Genomic DNA, 19916 nt, shown 5'->3' with positions numbered 1-19916 from the left:
AGTTCCCTAACCCTTGAAAATGGGAAACTTTAATGCATTTGCCATATTGAATGGTGGCGGAGGTGGTGGTAGTGTGGACGAAGGTGTATGTTGTGGAGGTGAATCTGGAGGTGGCGTAGGTGGATGGGGTATATGCAGGAACCCTTGTTTTATTAACCGAACAACGCTCTACGGTGAAGCCTATGTTTTTTCCTCATCATCACTCAAAGGAGATTCGATCAGCGGGTTATATTCAGGGCTTGTTCTTCTACTATCCCTGAAGATCTTTCCACTTTGCGTAGCTCCAAACATCAAACTAACCGCATAACCCACTTTTCACACAAGAGCATCTTAATCTAAGTATTTAAAGACCTTAAATACTTACCTCGTGCTCCCTTGAAGAAGAAGTTCTCTGCTTCGCTGTAACTGACCAAAGTATCGACCGCAAAATCTGTCATGAATCCTTCTATGATACGATTGAGCTAGTGATCGACAACGCGCGCCTGTCAATCCTCCACCTTCCTTGGCCATCTGCCAATTTAGTAACCCCCTCGTATAATTCAACCAGGAAGGAACAAAAGAAGATTTCGTGTATCTTTGTGTACAGATATTTTTCCAACCACTGTTCTATCGTCAATCGCGGATTTTTGTTTTCTTGCATTGCGAAATTCGTGGATCTTCTTATCCAACCAGTCTTCAATTTCCTTCTTAGTTGGATTCTAGTGATGTGACATCACACATCTCTTTATGCATATCCTGGTCTCAACAACAGAACCATTTGTTGGCTTAGTGGGCCGTGACCCAGGTTCAACATTAATTTAGCCAAACAAATTCCTACACTACTGGCCCTTTCGGCATCAATCCACAGATCGTGGTCTGATGTCTCACCCGAAGCAGTATGGGGGGATGCTCGAACCAATTTTCTACACCCAGAGATGGTATTGATGTCATTTTATGCCCTAACTCCGCCTCTACGCAGATCGATAAGCCTTTTAGGGCTTATCGATATACTTCCCTTAATCAGCGTCTAGACCTTTGCGAAGGTCTACGACTGTCGTTTGTAGACCCTAAATAGGCGAATCAATCACTTACGTGCTTCTGTAACTACTCTTACTTCCGTATTTACCCAAATTGGCTTAAGTATCTGATAACTTCAATATGCATTAATATGTTCTTTGCATAAACATATATTATTACTTGCGTTCAGATAACAATGTAAAACATATAGATTCGCGCATCAATATAGCATTAAATCATGAAACCATTATTCAACATAACATAACCGCATTTATTCATAACATAAGTAAAGAGATCAAAACATAGATAATTCCAGAGTAATCTTCTTTATTAGTAATTCAAATCTTCTTACAGACTCTAACTACCCTGCGCACTCAGCTATAGGGGTCCGCGCACTCAACTGTGGACTTCTACCCTATGCCTTTGCGCACATAGCTACAAAGGCTCTTTTCTATGCTAAGACTCTTCGCTCTTTTTGCTAATGACCGATTATATTCATCATTCCAAAACTGAAATTCCTTAGAGTCTTCCAAGATTGTCCTTTTTCTACAATCCCGTGGTCCACGGACCATGGGTAGATCTTCTAAAGCCAACACAACTTACATAAAAGAAGGGTGAAAACCCTTTATGACACTTTACATCTACGCGCTCTACGACCAAAATTTGCGGAGACTTTACACAAAAAATTGGGCTTGTTGCCCCAAAACATGGGCTTTTAACCCCAAAATCGACCTTAGGGGACCCTATCCCAACACCAAGAATCCACACGCATGGGATGAAATTCTTCCATATTTTTAGCATCGTTGTAACAAAGGCCTCAAGAAGATTATTGGCCATATTATTTTTTAAGAGTTCTTGGGTTTCAAACCATTGGCCCCAATTGATATAGCTTTATGCATTGCATATTCACTAGTAGCACCATCCCATGCTTAGGCTAAAGAAAATAGAACAACCAAATATTTTGAATAGATGAAAAACCTTGAACAATAGGTTAAAGACATCTTACAAAATTCCATTTTCAAGTATAAACAGTGACATGAAAATGATTGATTTCCACACAAGTTTCAAGTGGGTGATAATGTTTTGTTGTATTTATAGAAAAAGCACCTCACAGGCTTCCACAGGAAGTGCTAAACACTTTGATATGAGAATTACACAATCACAAAGGTAGTGGGTGAAAATGCTTTTGAATTAAATATGGGTTCACTTTCCTCAACTTACACCCAATATTTAATCTGGACCTCATTCGGCCATATTTTCCACTTCTATTGGATAGCTTGGAGGTAGTTAAGCAATTTTCTCATATAGAACATAGTCATGATTGCATTGAATAGGTTATGGTGGATCGAATTATTAACATCAAAATGAAGGATGCTGGAAACACATAGAAGTCTAGTAGGTTGTTAAGCAAGAGTAGCTTCTTCACGCAGAAAAGTGACACTGCACGACTATAGTTTTGTCATATTTTTAACATCTTCTTTGACTCTTTTACCCTAGAAATTTTACCTCCTTAACCATTTGTTTCCCTTCCTAACATCCATTTTTAACCCTTTTGACTCGAAACCCTTTGACACATATATTGAGGTAAAATATCGCTTTTCTACATTAATTCCAAGTCCTTAATAGATTAATTGAGTTTGAATTGTATTTTTTGTACTAATGATGAACTGTTTAGCACAATTTCAATACTAGTAGTTCACTCTTGGTACCTCATCATGGTTGGCATATTTATGGCATTCTAGAAGAAATTATAGCACATAAGTTTTGTAGCCTGGGGTGTCAAACCTATTTTTTACTATTTAGATCATACATAGGTTGAATGTGTGAGATGGAAACATTGAAATATTGTTACAAGTCAAAGTTTCTAAACTACCAACATTGAGCATGATTCATGATGTGATGAAGATGAATTTGAACATTTTGAGACAATGGATTTATTCCAAACATAGAAATATATCTAACTATCTTACCATTTCCATATATTCATCATGGTGTGGAATATATGCATGATTTTTTCAAGCCAATTTGCCCAAAATGCATTTTTTTCTCAAATTTTCGAATCATGGCCAGATTTGAGAAAAATGCAAAAATTAATCCTTTGAACTGCGAGGGGAGCGATTATCAACTATTTAAAAGTAAAAAAATCATCACGTAACATCTCATTGGTATTTTGGGTAGCAGAATGATTGGTAAACTCTCGTGGATATTCCATTGGACAGTTCGTAACAATAGATCTGATAATACTATATTAAAATACCTAAATTTTACACTACTAGAGTTTATTAAACCTTAAGATCTATGGCTTTAACTCTAATTAGTGCATGCATGCGAATATAAATTATGCAGAAAAAATAGAGAATGACAAAATAAGCTCACACACACATAAGACACAAGATATGCTCTCTGGGAAACCCTTTCGGGAGAAAACCTAGTTGGAAGGTGAGGTCGTTTCGCTCTCTTTATTTGTATGGAAATATGGTTGCAAGTACAAAAGATTAATGCCCATGTCCCATGGGTTGATACAGTGCATCTATTCTCACTGTGTTCTCTACCTCCTATCTCTCCTGGCTATCTTTGCTCAACTATGGAACAAAATTCTCTCGAAAGAATGGAATGCCTCCTCCTCCTAGTGGCTCGGATATAACACAACCTGATAACCTGCTAGTGGTTAAGTTTGACTATATCAATTGTTAACTAGAGTTACAAAATAGACCCTTCTAGAGTCTTTTACATCAAAAACATGTGTCTAGCCCATTTTCCATAAATAATGGGGGTTGACGCGGCATCCTCCAGAACTGTAGGTGTGAATACAGGAAGGTCAAATTTTGAGTGGCATAACTTTTACATACGAACTTTGATTGACATGGTTCTTGCGTTGTTGGAAAGGTGTTTGTGCGTATAACAACATTAAAAGGTGCAGTGCTAAAGCGATAAGGTTTTACCCCCAAAAAACGTGGTTTGATGTCTTAAAACGCTCCCGAAAGGTTTCAAACCCCATTTCACCAAACTGGGTCTCGCCAATAAAAACGGTCCCGTGACCTTACTCCTCCACTTTTTCCACTCTAAATGAATTTAGATGGATGAAAAAATATAATGATCCAATACACATCATAGAATCACACAATCTTTCTTTGTAAAATCATTATTTGTTAACTTCAACCTATCTCACAATTTGGTAAAATCTGAGATTGGGGGATTGGTTTTAATCCATCCAATACTACTCTTTATACATGTAATGAGATACAAAATAGATTTAAAGGCTTCTAATCATTCACTCGTGTAATTGTATGGATAAGTAGCCCATAAAATGTTGATTATGGAAGCAAGCTAAGTGCTTCTCCTCTTTGTAATAATGTTGATTTCTCCATCAATGGAAGTTGTTTGTTTTTATCCTCTGTGCATCATTTTGATTTGATCTAAATGCTCATGGAAACATTACTAAGGTTGAGAAGGATCCCATAATGTTGGGTGATGCCCTCTCTCTTTAATTTATTAGTTTTTCTTAGATTAATTAGATTCTTCCCTTCTTATTTTTAAATTGCTTTCACTCATTATTTGTCTCTTAATTTTTTTTAATCATTTTAGTTTGATCTAATGGTTTCATGTTGTTTTGATTTGTAGCATAAGAGATCCATTATAGGAAAGGGTCAATGAAGGAACATTGTGACAGTAAGAGGTCATTCCCACAAATTTACATGAATGTATAAGCCATTTACATGATAGGTTATAGCTTAGAATCTTTTTGGAAATTTTTATCTACTCACCCAATAATGGGTTACATAGTGTTTCTTTCAATTCCTTTGTTTTCAACCTTCAATTTCCAAATTGGATTTCAAGAAATTAATCACCAGAACTAGAATCCTTTGTTTATTCATATCCAACCTTTTCTTGAATTCATGAACGCTTGCATGCGAGTAGTGAAACATTACATTATAAGGTTTTTCTAGGGGATCATCCTTTGTTTATTCATATCCAACCTTTTCTTGAATTCATGAACGCTTGCATGCGAGTAGTGAAACATTACATTATAAGGTTTTTCTAGGGGATCATAGTCAAATGATGACTGACCAATCTTTAGTTCAATGTGTATTTATTTTCATTTACTTCCTTTCCAAGCATGCCATTTATGTGTTGATTTGCAGTAGTAGTTCTCGTCACTAGACTAGATCAAATTAATATTTAATATTACATGTATTTGTTGGCATTATGGTTAGTGTGTTAGCATTGATGTCAAACATGATCATAATCTTATTATTCCCTTGGTGATTGGAAATAGAGTTTCAAGAGGATGTAGAGGTTCCTGGCTAGGTATTGTCTCATGATGATGTATTGATGGTTGCAATGGAGTTGTAGGAGGTTTGATAGGCTTTGGAGATATCTCGAGAAGTGATGATGCATTATGGAAGAATTTTGGGCAAAGAAGCTAAGATTTTCTTCAAGTTTCACTATCATCGCTTGGAGACAGTTATGCACAGTGTGAAGATGTTACACTTTTCATTGGGAAGTAATGTTATCGCCATAAGAATCATCTTTTTGAGTTAGGATTATCCTCGCGATAATTCCTGTAGGTGAACAAATTAAAAACCATGAGAAAATACATTGAATTTCTAAAGTTATTTTTGCACACAAGGATGAATAACATCACCATCAACAAGTCCATGGTTTTGCCCAAAGTAATCGAAGAATGGAGAGCCTATAAATCGACAAGAGAATTAAACAACATAAGTGCAATATTTGTGGGATCGAACCAAATTAAAAATGATATTTTTCTTCTTTTATTTGTTTTCTATGTTCTGACATAGGTCGAAAGGAGGCGATGATGAAAATATATGAGTGCAGGGCATGATTGATCTACATAAGTCACAGGTCATTTGTTCTTATCCATAGGGTGTATCTCACTAGAGCACAAGCAATTTTATTTGAAGATTGTGTGGAATTTGTTGTTCTATTCCAAATCAAGTAGGAGTAAGGTAATGTGAATTATGTTCTAATCGAAAGTGTTAAAGTAGCGTCTAACTATTTCAGGGCTCATATCTAACTATATATTGAGAGATATAAAGGAAATTTGGTCAAAGTAATTACTATTTGTCTTATCCTTTGATATGTTTTGAATTGATTAAATATCATTAACATTTCATAAAACTAGATAGATCACATGTTTATAAATATTTTTGTGTTAATGATTGGATGTTATCCACACCTTCTCCTTAGATCTATGCAGTGAAAATGCAAGAGTTTAAGTATCAGGTTGAAGTCGATGTCCATGGAGGTTTATGATAGATTCTTAGCTAATTTGATCTCTAGAGACTATCTTGAGTATATTTGTAGGGATTAGAAAAAATGGCTAATTTATCTTCATGTTTCATGTATTGGTGATCTATGATGATTTGATCCTATTGTGTTGAGAAGGTCTTCAGATATTGTTGTATGCAAAGAATAGCAAATTTTTCACTAAAAGGATAAAGGTTTTATGAAATAATTTAGTTCTACTTACTTGCCTATGAATTGATGATGATGCTACTACTTGTCATTTGATGAGTTCTTATCTTCCAGAGAGATTGTATGCAGTATTGAAGACATATTGAGCCTATTGAGATTAGAGACTGAGTATTGTTGAGCTTCTCATGTTTATTTATGCTTTTTGGTAAAGTGCAAGGGTTGTACTTACGTATTCTTAATTAGGTGTATAGTTATGTGATTGTTATTGTAAATATTGTGGTTTTAGAAAAGGATTCATTAGACACACACTCTTGGATCATATCTTCTTTGGCACATGAGTCATTTGTCATGGTGATACATAGATATACAAGAGATTATGATTTATGTTGCTATTAATTGATGAATTGAGCAATGAAAGTTAGTATTTGGGTATATTTCTTGGTGGTTCATGTATGCTAGCGTTTGCCTACTAGGGTTTGTGGCAGCTAACTAAATATTATAGGGTTTTGAGAATATTATTGTAGATACAGATGCTTATGCTTATATATTGGGTGGATGACACTAGGGTGTTGATAATAAATTTTAATGATCCTATTTGCTAAGATTAAAACTTGATTATTTAATAAGCCTAGTTGATTTGTTGTGGTAAAGAAAGGCTTGATAAAGATGTTGCAGAGTTTATAGGACTTACAATGTATCTTTGGTTGCTTGATTCCTTGTTAGCTGCTAGTTGTCATCAATGTCTTCATGATATGCAAAGGATTGTTGTAGGCTTCAAATGATGATTTGTGTGAAGTATGTTGTTGATTGTCACAAGGAACTTGTTCTATTAAGTTGAGAGGTTGATGATTATGAGTTAGTTGTTATCTATCTTTCAAATTTTGATTGCTCATGTAGTATATCGCTGAAAGTGATGTTCTACAAAGATGTGGTGTCCATTGCATGAGTGTTTGTGCGGTTGACATAAAAAGGGTTTGGCATTGTATTGATGGTCTAGTTGAGTAAGAAGCCATTGTATGCTTATATTTTGATAATTTATTTTTGTAGGAAAATTGTTTTGCATGGGCATTGATAATTTATTTTTGTAGGAAAATTGTTTTGCATGGGCATTTATATTCTAGTGAGTTGGTTTAGTTTAGTATGTGTAGTGTTGAGAGATTGGTTTGTGCTAGGGTTTACTATTAGATGCATACATTGAAAAAAAGTATAGATTGATACAATGAATTGATGATGTATGTAGTCATATGTTGAGGAAATAATAGTACTCACTAGTGATTGTTGTATGAACAAGATTAATGAGCATAAATTTATAGGTGGGTCCACTATTAGATGCATACATTGAAAAAAAGTATAGATTGATACAATGAATTGATGATGTATGTAGTCATATGTTGAGGAAATAATAGTACTCACTAGTGATTGTTGTATGAACAAGATTAATGAGCATAAATTTATAGGTGGGTCCAGTATGAAAGTTGGATTAAATATGCCCTACAAGATATATAGCTTTGTTGTATGAACAAGATTAATGAGCATAAATTTATAGGTGGGTCCAGTATGAAAGTTGGATTAAATATGCCCTACAAGATATAGCTTGTATTGCAGGTGGATTGAATGTGAAAGATTTTGAAACGTGCTCCACAATGGTGGTTGGGACCTTTAATGAAGGAGTGGTGACATCCTTCTAGTGTTAGCTAGAGAAATAAGAGGATATGGTAACCTCCAATAGGAAGGAGCCTGCACATTGGTACAAGTTTGCACCAATGAAATATGTAATAGAATATTTTCTTAATAATAATAATAAGAAGAAAAGGGGAATAGGTGACTTCTCCTAGTCTAGTTTTCCACTTAATATGGTGTTCCTATGTGATGATATGCTTGTTGATCCATTGATATGATTTGTGTTTATATCCTTTCATTACTGCTCAAAATTTACATATATATGGTTATGGCAATGCTTAACTTAGTTGTTCATTATATCGTAAAAGAAACGTTAAAATAATAATTGCATGAAATATTCATTCACCCCCACCTTGCAATATTTTTAATAATATTTTGCTAGAATATGTAAGTATCATGATCGTAGATACAATAATTAAGTGTTGGAAATATAAATAGATAAATTTTGACTAAAAGACACATCAGGATCCAAATTTAGCAAAACTTTCTCCATTCAATGAGGGAGCTTAACATAGTGAACACCATTATTTGCTAAAGGGATATGATTGATCTACGTTGATATTGGTGGCCATCCGCCTCTTTTTAATAGTTTTTGGGTATGAAACTTCTTTTAATAGTTTTTGGGTATGAAACTTCTATGGTTGTTTGAAGGCTATAAATGATGTTTTTTTGGCCATTAAAGAGCCAAGGGGTTGCCATGGTATGTCCTGACCCTAGTTGAAATTTTTAATCGTTAAAAATTTCCTTGCAATGAGCTACTATGTGCCCAAAACAATGATTGTATACAAAAAAGACACCCTTGGGAAGTTGATGGTTAATTAATTTTAATAATTCCAAACTCAGTTCCATTGTGGTTTAAATCTTTTAAAAGCTTTTATGGAACAAATAAATTGATACATGACTCGCGAGGGAAACAAAGATATGCGTAAAGTAATTAATAAGATAAACAAGGAAGGCTGCGAAGCAGCTAGTCCCTGCACATAGCTCAGAATGATCAACATTGCAAACGAAAGATTCTGCCGAAGACTCTATACGCTGATGTCTGTTGATTCCATGGAAGTGCCATCAACAATTTCGCATATACTAAAAGTACCAGCTGACAGCTCCAGTGCTTGTTTACACAGTTTACTCCAGCACTTCTTAGATAGATGAACGAAGGCACAGTACATCAGCTGAACTTAGGGATACGATACAAACTGTCAGAAACATAGTCTTTATCATACCTGTATAGCTCGTATGTTAAGTGAAAATTTGCAGTTCAGGCATGCAGATATAAATTAGAACATTTCCAAGAACCAGATTCAAAACAGCATGAAGAATTAGAGACAGAAGAACCTTATGCATACATGGACAATAGAAACACAAAAAAGAATAAATGCTCCTTGCTTACCCGCTGAGAAGCATCGCTTAGCTCATGTTCTAGATCCTGGAAAACCTTGTCTTCCTCAACATTTGAAGAAATCAGTGCTTATTAACAGGCATTTTATCAATTAGAAGGACAACTTTTATGAAAGCAGGCATTGGACTATGTGCTAGGAATTCAATTATGAAAACAGCACAAGGCATATAGGCACAAGCAGATTACAAATTATCGTACTAATCAATTGGAAAAAGATCTTGGAAAAGTACGAATCCCACAGAGCATCTTCAACCATATGCCATATGCGTTGATAAGGTACAAGGCACATGACCACAAACAGATTTTCTATTACCATACCCAGCAATTGAAGAGGTTGAAAAAGTACAAATCCAAAAGACCATTTATGTTCAACCATATGCTGGTTGACCCCTGTGACGTGAGCTGTTTGTTTGTGTCTCTGCCCTTAGATTGACATTATCAATAGATGCAATGCAATTATATTCGTACTTAAACCTGCCCATTGTATTTACGTCAATTGAATTCCTCATGGCTTGCCAAATTTCTTGCCGGTCACAATACTGTAAACTCTTCATGAGATAAATGTTTGCATGAATACAGTCAAAGCACACTGCTTTCCTGTGCAACAGAGGTAAAGGCTCCAATAGAAGGCCGTGATCCATATGGTGTATGCTCTTTTAAGCAATTAAAATCAATGTCTGCACAAACCTTTTCATATTTTTGGACCATTAGTATCCAAAATATCCAAAAAAAATTGGCATCCCAACTCGCTATGTCATAACATCTAGCAGTGCCAATGTCATCATTCAGAGATATTGAGTTCACTAGAGACCCTAGTCTGGAGCACCACAAACACTGCTGAACCTTGAACATGGCTTCTCTAACTTTGAATTGCCTTGGAAAGACATGATCTGTAGATCTTTCCTGTACTCATCAAACTGCAAGTAAATAGTTACAGTTAGATTAGACGTCAAAGATAATTTGCAAGGCAACTACATGATATTGGAAGTGATAGTTTGGCACAGACCTTGTCCTCTGACATTTCTGTGAAGCCAAATTTGCTTATCCAGATGGACTCAGCTTCCTCCGCAGTAGGCAACACCAGCTTTTCAACATTCAAGAATCCAAGCAGCCTCTCAATACATGAAAATAATGACTGAAAATAACCCTGTAGAAAATTATCCCTTGTCATTCATACTGCTTTCTTTCTGTCCGTTACAAATTCTAATTCTTTCTAGCCAATGATGGTTTGCTAACAAAATAATTATTCAAACAGAATTGTATCAATGAAGTCACAAAAATTCAAAAAATTCGGACAGCATAACTAATTTCAATCATAGACAAACAAGCATCCCAAAAATTTCTTGACTAAGTGGAAAACAGTGCAATAAGGACAGACAGGCAATGGAGAAAGTGAACTACGCTAAAATAGCAGGATAAGCTACATGTCAAAACAAGTAGTAATTTTTAAAATCTTCATTATATATAAACAGGCAAACATACTTACAGCAAAGATAGCAGGAGCCTCTGAAAGTAGTACCCTACTGTCAGGGTCCCCTGTTTTGGCATGAAGAAGCTCGCTTCTTCATCAGCTCAGTGCAGAATGAATTTTTGTACAATCATTGGAGCAGAACCATTCACCCTCTGGCAATTCCTGTTGCACATAAAAATCCCTATCAGGATTAACACAATAAAGTAACAAAAACGCTACTCTGTCAGATACCTAAACTGCTCAGAATTCTTAATTAAAAACCAATCCTTTGCATCAAAGAAATAAAACAGAAAGTATTTACAATGAAAATATCCTTAAATTGGTTAAAAGAGTAGCATTTCTCATATGGAGTTCAGACATAAGGATTTGACCTACTTTTAAATCTGCCATGCCCCGTTCTCTTAAACAGCCAACGTGGAACTCCTTCTCACACTGACCAAGCAACATATGATAATTAAGCATTCACTACTCAAAACGAGTAAAACAAACAATATGCAACAGCATGAAACAGGAAAGTATCTGTACTTGGTCACAGAGCATAACAGTGCGATCCCCAAATGCCCGTTTATCGAAATCATGAAGCCTGAATCCACATCACAAACATGCACGAATAGTGTTAGCTCATATTTGTCTGTTCCAAAGGCACTATACAGTATAACTATAATGAGAATGAGCATCCTCATCTATTTTGAATATATGCTTATACTGTAATGGAATCTGAGACCAAGTTGCTTAAACATCCATCCAGCCTATATACAAGAAGCTATGTTGTTAAGTTCCTCAAACACAGTAACCAAAAGTGAGGTTCGCAATTTGTTTAGGAAGCATAAGCATAGAGAAAGAAACTGTACCAGAGTCGAGTGACAGGACCTTCAGCTGCTGTGCAATAAGAATCCCTGGATACAGCCTGCACTGCTCCAATCTGCCATTAAAGTCACTTTCAGCTCTCCTGCAATTGCCAAGCATGGGTATGCCCTCGATTCTAGTCCTTACCTGTGTGAGCTAGCAGTCTCATTCTATCGCACTTTTGTTGAAAGGGTAAAGGCGAGAAGATAGGCGGTAGGCGGTGGTTTCAGGCGGCAAGAAGATAGGCGGTAGGCGGTGGTTCATGACACGTCCCGCCATGCACGGACACCTGCACACCTGCAGCACCAACACCCGTTAACATCAAAGCTCAGCATACCTTGCAACCAAAACAAAGCACCCGTTACCCGTTAGCATATCCTGCAAACGAATTAATGTTAACATTAATGCCAAACCGTGACGGTTAACGATAATGAACAGGTCGCAAATTTCCGAAATAGCCTAAGTTTTGGCCTCTCCCGCCTCGGGAAGAGGCCAAATAAGATGGCAGTCCTTCGGCATCCTGGCGGGGAGGGCAGACAGCCTTGAAACTTTGATATAAACTTGATCTAACCGCCGTATAACAGAGAATGAAAGGGGTGAAGTAATGTTAAGTAGGGGTCATATCGATTACTATAGTCCCTGCCGGATGACCGATGGCAGGGACTAATAAAGGTGACATTGAGAAACACATTCCATAAACATTTCAGCATAGGGAGTTTACAGTGTCGTTTTAATATAGTGCACCAAAACAGTACTGTTCAAAGCTTATTACAAACACTATAACATACGAGCGACGGGAAGCCTGAACATATAGGATACTACTGAAAATCTGTAAGGTTGTCGCTACTGGTATCACATAGCATCACAGTTGGCCCGAGCGAAATTGAGTTTGTTGTTGCCGAGATCGTACACGATGTGGAAATTCTGTTGCTGAAAATTTGCCAATACCGAAAATGGATACTGCGAAGCTATAAACGCAAAGCAAACTATCTCACCAGCATCTTGCTGAGATGATATGAAGGAGTTCTCCGGTGGTAGAACATAGTCTGCACCTCCTGCAAAGTGCAAAGTAATATTTGGCAATACCAGACCAGACGTATAATGGTAACAGAGTTCGGAACTAGATGCATTAACTGGCTGTGCTGTAATGCTCGAGCGGACAGCATCCCGAAAAGGCGTGTATCCAGCTTCCTCGAAAAAGCTGATACTAGTTCCAGAATCAATGATAAGGCCTCCGCTTCCATTGGCTAGAAGTTGGAATGTACCATTCGGAATAGGGACTGGTTCGCCCGCCACGCTGATTCCATCGAGGCCGAGATAGTAGAAAGAGTGCATATCGCTTTGAACATTGTTTTGAATGAGAGGGGTGACACTATAACCACCCCCCAAGGTCGCAGCCGGACCCAAGAATAAAGGGCTAACTTGTGAGGCATTATTTACGGATCCTAAACAATAGGAGAAAATGTTGTATCCAATCTGGGAAACCAGAGAGAGTTGCCCTCTTGCCATACCGACTATACCCGACGATCCCCCAAAGCCGCTACCCGACGATCCCGCAAAGTCGCCCTGTTCCACGCGACTGCAGCCGAACTTAATTTGCGGAAAGGAAGTGCGTGCTGGGGAACCTGCTGTCGCAAGGCTGAAAGTCTCTTCAGCTAGCACTCCAGAAGTACTACTATTTAGATACGCATAGGTGTAGTTGCAATTTTGCTGGAAATCGCAGGCACTAGATTCAGCCAGGGAGCTAAATACTAAACAAAAGGGGCTAGAGCAAGACACGTTCTTGTAGGACGACGATTGGAAGGAATCATACACTGGATCACTCTGTGGTACACAGGAATTATTATTACAAGGTTCGCACTGTGTCCAGATCAAATCGCTGCCCGTGTCGAAGATGAAATGCAGATTTAGTGGAACGGGAGATCCTATCTCCATCTGCATAAAATAATCTCCCTCTACATAGTTAAGAGGACTGTAATTACTCTGGGCATTTTGGGGAGTATAATGTTGGAACCTGCGCCACTTGCTGTGGCTCCGGTCGATAGCTCGACGCATGAGTTGCTCAACATTTGAAATGTTCCGAGCTTCCAGTGATGGCGAGATACGAGAATCCCTGTGTATGAGACCTACTCTCAAAAAGTTAGTGGAGGGATCCGTTGGAAGTGCAATCGGATTGGACTGTAATGACAAAACGACGAGTACGAGCATTAACACAAAACGTGAAATACATTGTGTTGCCATTATCAAGAAGCGAATGTAAACAGATGATACTGAAAATGCTCATGAATGGTCATTGCAGCTAAGCGACGTGGGACAACGCATTTCTGGATAGTGCTGTGATGGATGTATTCAACGATCAATAAAATATATAAATTTATGTTTAATTGACAAAGACTTTCTATTTTAACGTATATGGATATCTATATAAATGTTAATCGTGAAAGAATTTTTATTTCAATTTAATGTGGATGAGGATTTAGTGATTTTTTTTTGTTTATTGTTTTTTATTCACTATTTAGATTGATTATCAAGCTTAGTATGAATGTTTATCAATAACAAGTTGGCTAAGTTACATTGACTTTTAATAAATTAAAAAAAAAATAGATATCTAGATTGATTATCAAGCTTCGTATGAATGTTTATCAATAACACGTTTGTTAAGTTACATTGACTTTTAATAAATTAAAAAAAAATAGATTCTTGTCAAGTAGCTGTAGTGTGTTACAAGTTTGTTAAGTTACATTGATTTTTTAATAAATTAAAAAAAAACAGATTCTTGTCAAGTAGCTGTAGTGTGTTACAAGTTTGTTAAGTTACATTGATTTTTAATGAATACACATTAAAAATAATGTGGTTATACTAGTAAATGATATGTAATAAATTAATGTAGTTGTAATGAAATTAAATTACATCTAAATAAAATATATATAAATATTCATCTATAATTTCTAATATATAGATCCATAATTTATAATATATATTAAAATATTTAAGTTATGAAATATTATTTAAATTTAAAATTATTATAAAAATTAATTATATTCCAATTTTATTTTAAATTATTATTATTATTATTCATTATTATATATATATATATATAATATAGCAAAAATAGTTACATATAATAAACAAGAATCAAACTGAATTTGATACTTGTAAATATAATTTTTTTTCGAGTGATACATATTTGTTCTATGATTTTGAATACATGTGAATTAAGGTTTCCCGTGACTAGATCAGAGGTCTCATCACACATGAAAATATGAGATGTGATGGCATCCTTGTTGATTTCGATCTATCACGGCATTGGGCATCTCATCCATCATTTGTGCCCCACCCATGGTCATTTGGGTTTGTGTAATTTTTTTGGAAATTTTCACAAAGCTATTTTTATTTATTTTTATTTAATTGTACTAAATTCACCTTATAGGTATGTCAAGAAACTATAATAATTTGATTGATAAGCCAATTAGTTGGAGCTTGCAATGGAAAAACTATATGATGCAATTGCACAAATAAATATCTCACACGTTAGTGGCTAGGAACCAACCACACCCTAACTGTGTGTTCTTTTGATTTGCAGAGTGGGATTGGTTAGTGGTTCGGGAGTGTTAGGATATATTTAATACATGGATTCTAACTAAGAATAAATCTAATAAATGTGTTGGGCATGAAAGATGGCCTACTTATGGGTAGATACCCCTTTCATCACAACATCTTTGGAAATTTGGGTAGAGAGGAGAGGAGAGGAGGGGGAGTGGGGAAGCCTGAACAATGTATGTATGTTACAAAAAATCATAGTAACATGGATGACTTAAATGGAATATTAGGTGGGATTTAGAAAGAAGTTACTATTAATAATTTTAGAGGTTTTCTTGCTTTATATATTATGCACCTAGAATTAGCTATAAGCTCACATGGCTTAGGGTTCTCAAGGAAAGAAGATTTCCTAAAATATGATTAGGAGTAAAGTAATTGGACCATGAAAGTTGGCAAGGAAGGGAATTGCAGCTATTTATTGGAGCATTTCTAAGGTTGAGAATACAACCTATGAATGAAGTATAATTTCATTGATATTCAGATTAAATATACATTTTATTTTTCTTTGTACATATTTGGTGTTATATGAATTTATGGTGTTATTAACCTAGTACCAATATTCTAGATTTTAATATTTTAGGCTATGTTTCTCTTCACATGTATGTGAAAGGATCCTAAAACTATACTGGAAAATCTACTGCAAAATGTTGAGAATTCCAAGATAAGGAACTTACTTCCACCTAAAAGGAGTGGGATCTTGTATTTTTTTAAAAGAAGTGAATGTTAGAAAAAACTCTATATAATAGTAGGTTGTATGTTTGCACCAACTAAAGTTGTATCCAGTGGTGCATTGCACACAACATGACAAAGGAAGGGAAATGTAGGTATATGTTGGTTGGATATTACACATCTCTACTTCATTTTCCTATTTTGTTTTTCAATAAATAAGCACATATTGAATGTACTTTCAATGTTTATGTTTTTTCTTTAGTAACTACTACTACACCTTTAGCGTTAGATATATATTTCATCTTCCAATGTGCTAAAATAAAAAAACAAAACTCCTATTTGAGTAGCATATATCATGTCCCTATCACTAGGAAATAGAAATCAAATATGTATCCTTTTATCGTATACTTAATAGGAATATTTTACTCATGCATTTTTATAAAGCATCTAATTAATTTGTGTTACTATTTTTTCCATTGTTTTGTTGTTAAGCTAGTGTAAAGAGATGATGATAATTTTTTCGTTTGACTAAATAATCTATGAAAGAGAGACCACATTTTTATAAATGAAATTTTATTACCTTCTCTTAATAAACTTGATGGTTCAAAGACACATGCCAAAAACTTGATGGTTCAAAGACACATGCCAATACCAATTAATTAATTTTAGTGTATACTGATATATTATTTCTGTCATGTTTACATTGTTATCATAATTGAGTTAATAAGTTAATGTCTGATTAAATTTACTTATTTTTCATGACATCATATTAGAAGTTCAATGAGTCATCAATTTAAACTATTTTCTTCTTTTATGCTATACATGAATCATGAATTTAAATGGTTTAATTTTTAATATTGACATCTCTTGCTTATATAATTTTTTTTTTCAGTTTTAAGTAAATTATCTTGTATCTTGGATATCTTTCCCCAGTCGATAGCTTCCGAGCTTCCAGAGAGATACGAGAATCCGTGTGTATGAGACCTACTCTCGAAGAGTTGGTGGAAATTATCTTGGATTTTGGATAACTTGCTCCGGTCGATAGCTCAACGCAGTTGCTCAACATTTGATAGGTTCCGAGCTTCGAGATACGAGAATCCCTGTGTATGAGACCTACTCTCGAAGAGTTGGTGGAAATTATCTTGGATTTTGGATATCTTGCTCCGGTCGATAGCTCGACGCAGTTGCTCAACATTAGATATACGACAATCCCTGTGTATGAGACCTACTCTCGAAGAGTTAGTGGATGGATCCGTGGGAAGTGCCATCTTTCATGTGGATTGTGGATGAGAATCTGTTGAATTTTCTTTTAATTAATTGTCTAAATTGATTTTCAAGTTTTTTTTAATGTTTATATACACAGAATTTGTTAAATAATATTGATTTTTAATAAAATAATAAATTAGATTCTTTCGAAGTGGCTTTCCCAACCAGTTTTTTAAAGATTTGAGATTAGACCCATTCTAATAAATTCATATTCTAATTAGATGAGGAAATAAATATAAGCAAATTGTATTTAATAAAATGGTCCATTTTATAATAGGATGTGCAATTCATTTTTTTCTCAAGTTAAATTAGATTCCAATCCGGTGGCTCCCAAGATTTGAGATTATTGTAGTTTTAATCATATTCTAATTGGATGAGGAAATTTTATTTAGCAAAATGGCTTTTGCAATAAGATGTGTAATTTTTTTTTTTTCCTCGTAAAGTTGACCCATAACTTTTTTGTACATGGTTATTCAAATAAATGTGTGCATTGGTAAGGCATTTTTCATGGTGCAATAGTTTTTTTGGTTATATTTATGAAGTCTTATGCTATATCAACCACATTAATATTTTTAATGTGATTGTACTAATTATATTTTAAATAAGATGTATAGAAGTGGTTCGTATTTAATTAGGATTTAGTTTATCAAACTCTTTATCAATATAATTAATAAATTACTGTAATTGTAATAGATAATTTCTAATATATGTATGGATAAATATATTTTGTGAGATATTATACAAATTTAAAACTATTATAAAAATTAATTATATTATAATTATATTACAATTATATTTTAAATAATAATAATAATAATAATAATAATAATAATAATAATAATAATAAAAAACTACTTAAATGCAATAAATCAAAATCAAATTGAATTTATATTTGTAAATACAATATTTTTTTTAAGAGTAATATTAAAATATTTTTTTTATGAGATATTGTACAAATTTAAAACTATTATAAATATTAATTATATTATAATTATATTTATAAATTATTATTATTATTATTATTATTATTATTATTATTATATTTATTTATTGTGAAAAAAATATAGCAAAAGGAATCAAATGTAATAAATCAAAATCAAATGGAATTTGATACTTGTAAATACAATAGTTTTTTTAGAGTGACATACAAGTTTTAAGATTTTGAGTACATGTAAATCAAATGGAATTTGATACTTGTAAATACAATATTTTTTTTAGAGTGACATACAAGTTTTAAGATTTTGAGTACATGTAAATAGGGTTCCCCTACCTAGATTAGGGGTGTGATCACACACGAAAATATCAGATGTCATGGAATTCCTTGTTGATTTCCACCTATCATGTCCTTGGGTATTTCATCCATCATTTGTGCCCCACCCACGGTCATTTGGGGTTGCGTAATGCCTTGGGAACTTTTCAAAGAGTTATTTTTGTTCTTTTTCCTATTAATTGCTGAGGATTACTCAATGATGTGGATTGTACCAAATTCACCTCATAGGTATGCCAACGAACTATACAAATTTGAGTGGTAAGTCAAGTAGTTGGAGGTTGCAACGAAGAAATCATATGATGTAATTGCACAAATAATTATCTCACACCTTCATGGCTATAGAACCAACTACACCGTAAGTGTGTGGTATTTAGATTTACAAAGTGGGATTGGATAGTGACTGAGGAATGCTAGGATATGTATAATACATGGATTTTAACTAAGAATAAAACTAATCAACATGTTGGGCATGAAAGATGACTCCTTGGTATATACTCTTATCATCACATCTATGGAAATTTGGGAAAGAAAGGAGAGGAAGGGGGAGTCGTGAAGACCTAAAGAGTTTAGAAACGCTACCAAAAAACATGCAACATGGATGACTTAAATGGCATGTTAAGTGGGATCAAGAAGGAAGTTACTATTAATAAGCTTCAAGGCTTCCCAATTAATGGTAAAATCCATGGTACCTATATTATGCACCTAGAACTAGCTATGAGCCCACATGGTTTAGGGTTCTCAAGGAAATAAGTTTTCCTTAAATATGATTAGGAGTAAAGTAATTGGGACCATGAAAGTTGGCAATAGAAGGGAATTGTAGCTAATTATTGGAGCATTTCTAAGATTGAGAAAACTACCTATCAATGAGGTATAATTCCATTGATATTCAAATTAAATTTACATTTTATTTTTCTTTGTACATATTTAGTATTATATGAATTTATGTTGCTATTAACATACTGCCAATATTCTAGATTTTAATATTTTAGGCTTTATTTCTCCTCACGTGCATGGAAAAGGATCCTAAAATTGTACTAGAAAATCTATTGCAAAATGTTGAGAATTCCAAGATAAGGAATTCACTTCCACCTAAAAGTAGTGGGATCTTATATTTTTAAAATAGAAGCAAATGTTGGAACAAACTCTATATAGTAGTAGGTTGTATGTTTGCACCAATTAAAGTTGTATCTAACAGTGATCTGCCGACATCATGACATAAGATGGGAAATGTAGGTACATTTTTGTTGGATATTATACATCTCTACTTCATTTCTCAATTT

At 34.5% G+C, this 19916-nt stretch overlaps 1 protein-coding gene and 1 long non-coding RNA gene across 5 annotated transcripts; both read right to left on the bottom strand.

Annotated features, from left to right (window-relative positions):
* Window positions 1-9049: 9049 nt before the first annotated feature.
* Window positions 9050-12412, bottom strand: LOC149220153 (uncharacterized). Of its 4 annotated transcripts, none has more exons than XR_016249268.1 (7): window positions 11837-12412; window positions 11511-11568; window positions 11361-11417; window positions 11001-11147; window positions 10521-10661; window positions 9506-10431; window positions 9050-9338 (listed from the first exon to the last, which is right to left on the bottom strand). It is a non-coding gene; the product is annotated as an uncharacterized LOC149220153 (long non-coding RNA). The 4 variants fall into 4 exon arrangements; XR_016249269.1 differs by having other exon boundaries at window positions 9050-9311; XR_016249267.1 differs by lacking the exon at window positions 9050-9338 and having other exon boundaries at window positions 9803-10431; window positions 11837-12360.
* A 271-nt stretch (window positions 12413-12683) lies between these two features.
* On the bottom strand, window positions 12684-14072 carry LOC149220152 (aspartic proteinase nepenthesin-1-like). Its single transcript, XM_089387012.1, has one exon. The coding sequence runs from the start codon at window positions 14070-14072 to the stop codon at window positions 12684-12686; it is 1389 nt and encodes a 462-aa protein (XP_089243138.1).
* Window positions 14073-19916: the final 5844 nt, after the last annotated feature.

The sequence above is a fragment of the Pinus tabuliformis genome, chromosome Q (assembly GCF_031772625.1).
Source record: "Pinus tabuliformis cultivar Carrire ecotype Pingquan chromosome Q, CPIR1, whole genome shotgun sequence".
NCBI classification, from domain to species: Eukaryota; Viridiplantae; Streptophyta; class Pinopsida; order Pinales; family Pinaceae; genus Pinus; species Pinus tabuliformis.
This window is presented reverse-complemented; position numbering and strand designations above follow the sequence as displayed.

What these genes read in the sequence shown, in the direction of transcription:
- LOC149220152 (XM_089387012.1), bottom strand. Translation starts at nt 14,072, where the DNA reads ATGGCAACACAATGTATTTCACGTTTTGTGTTAATGCTCGTACTCGTC.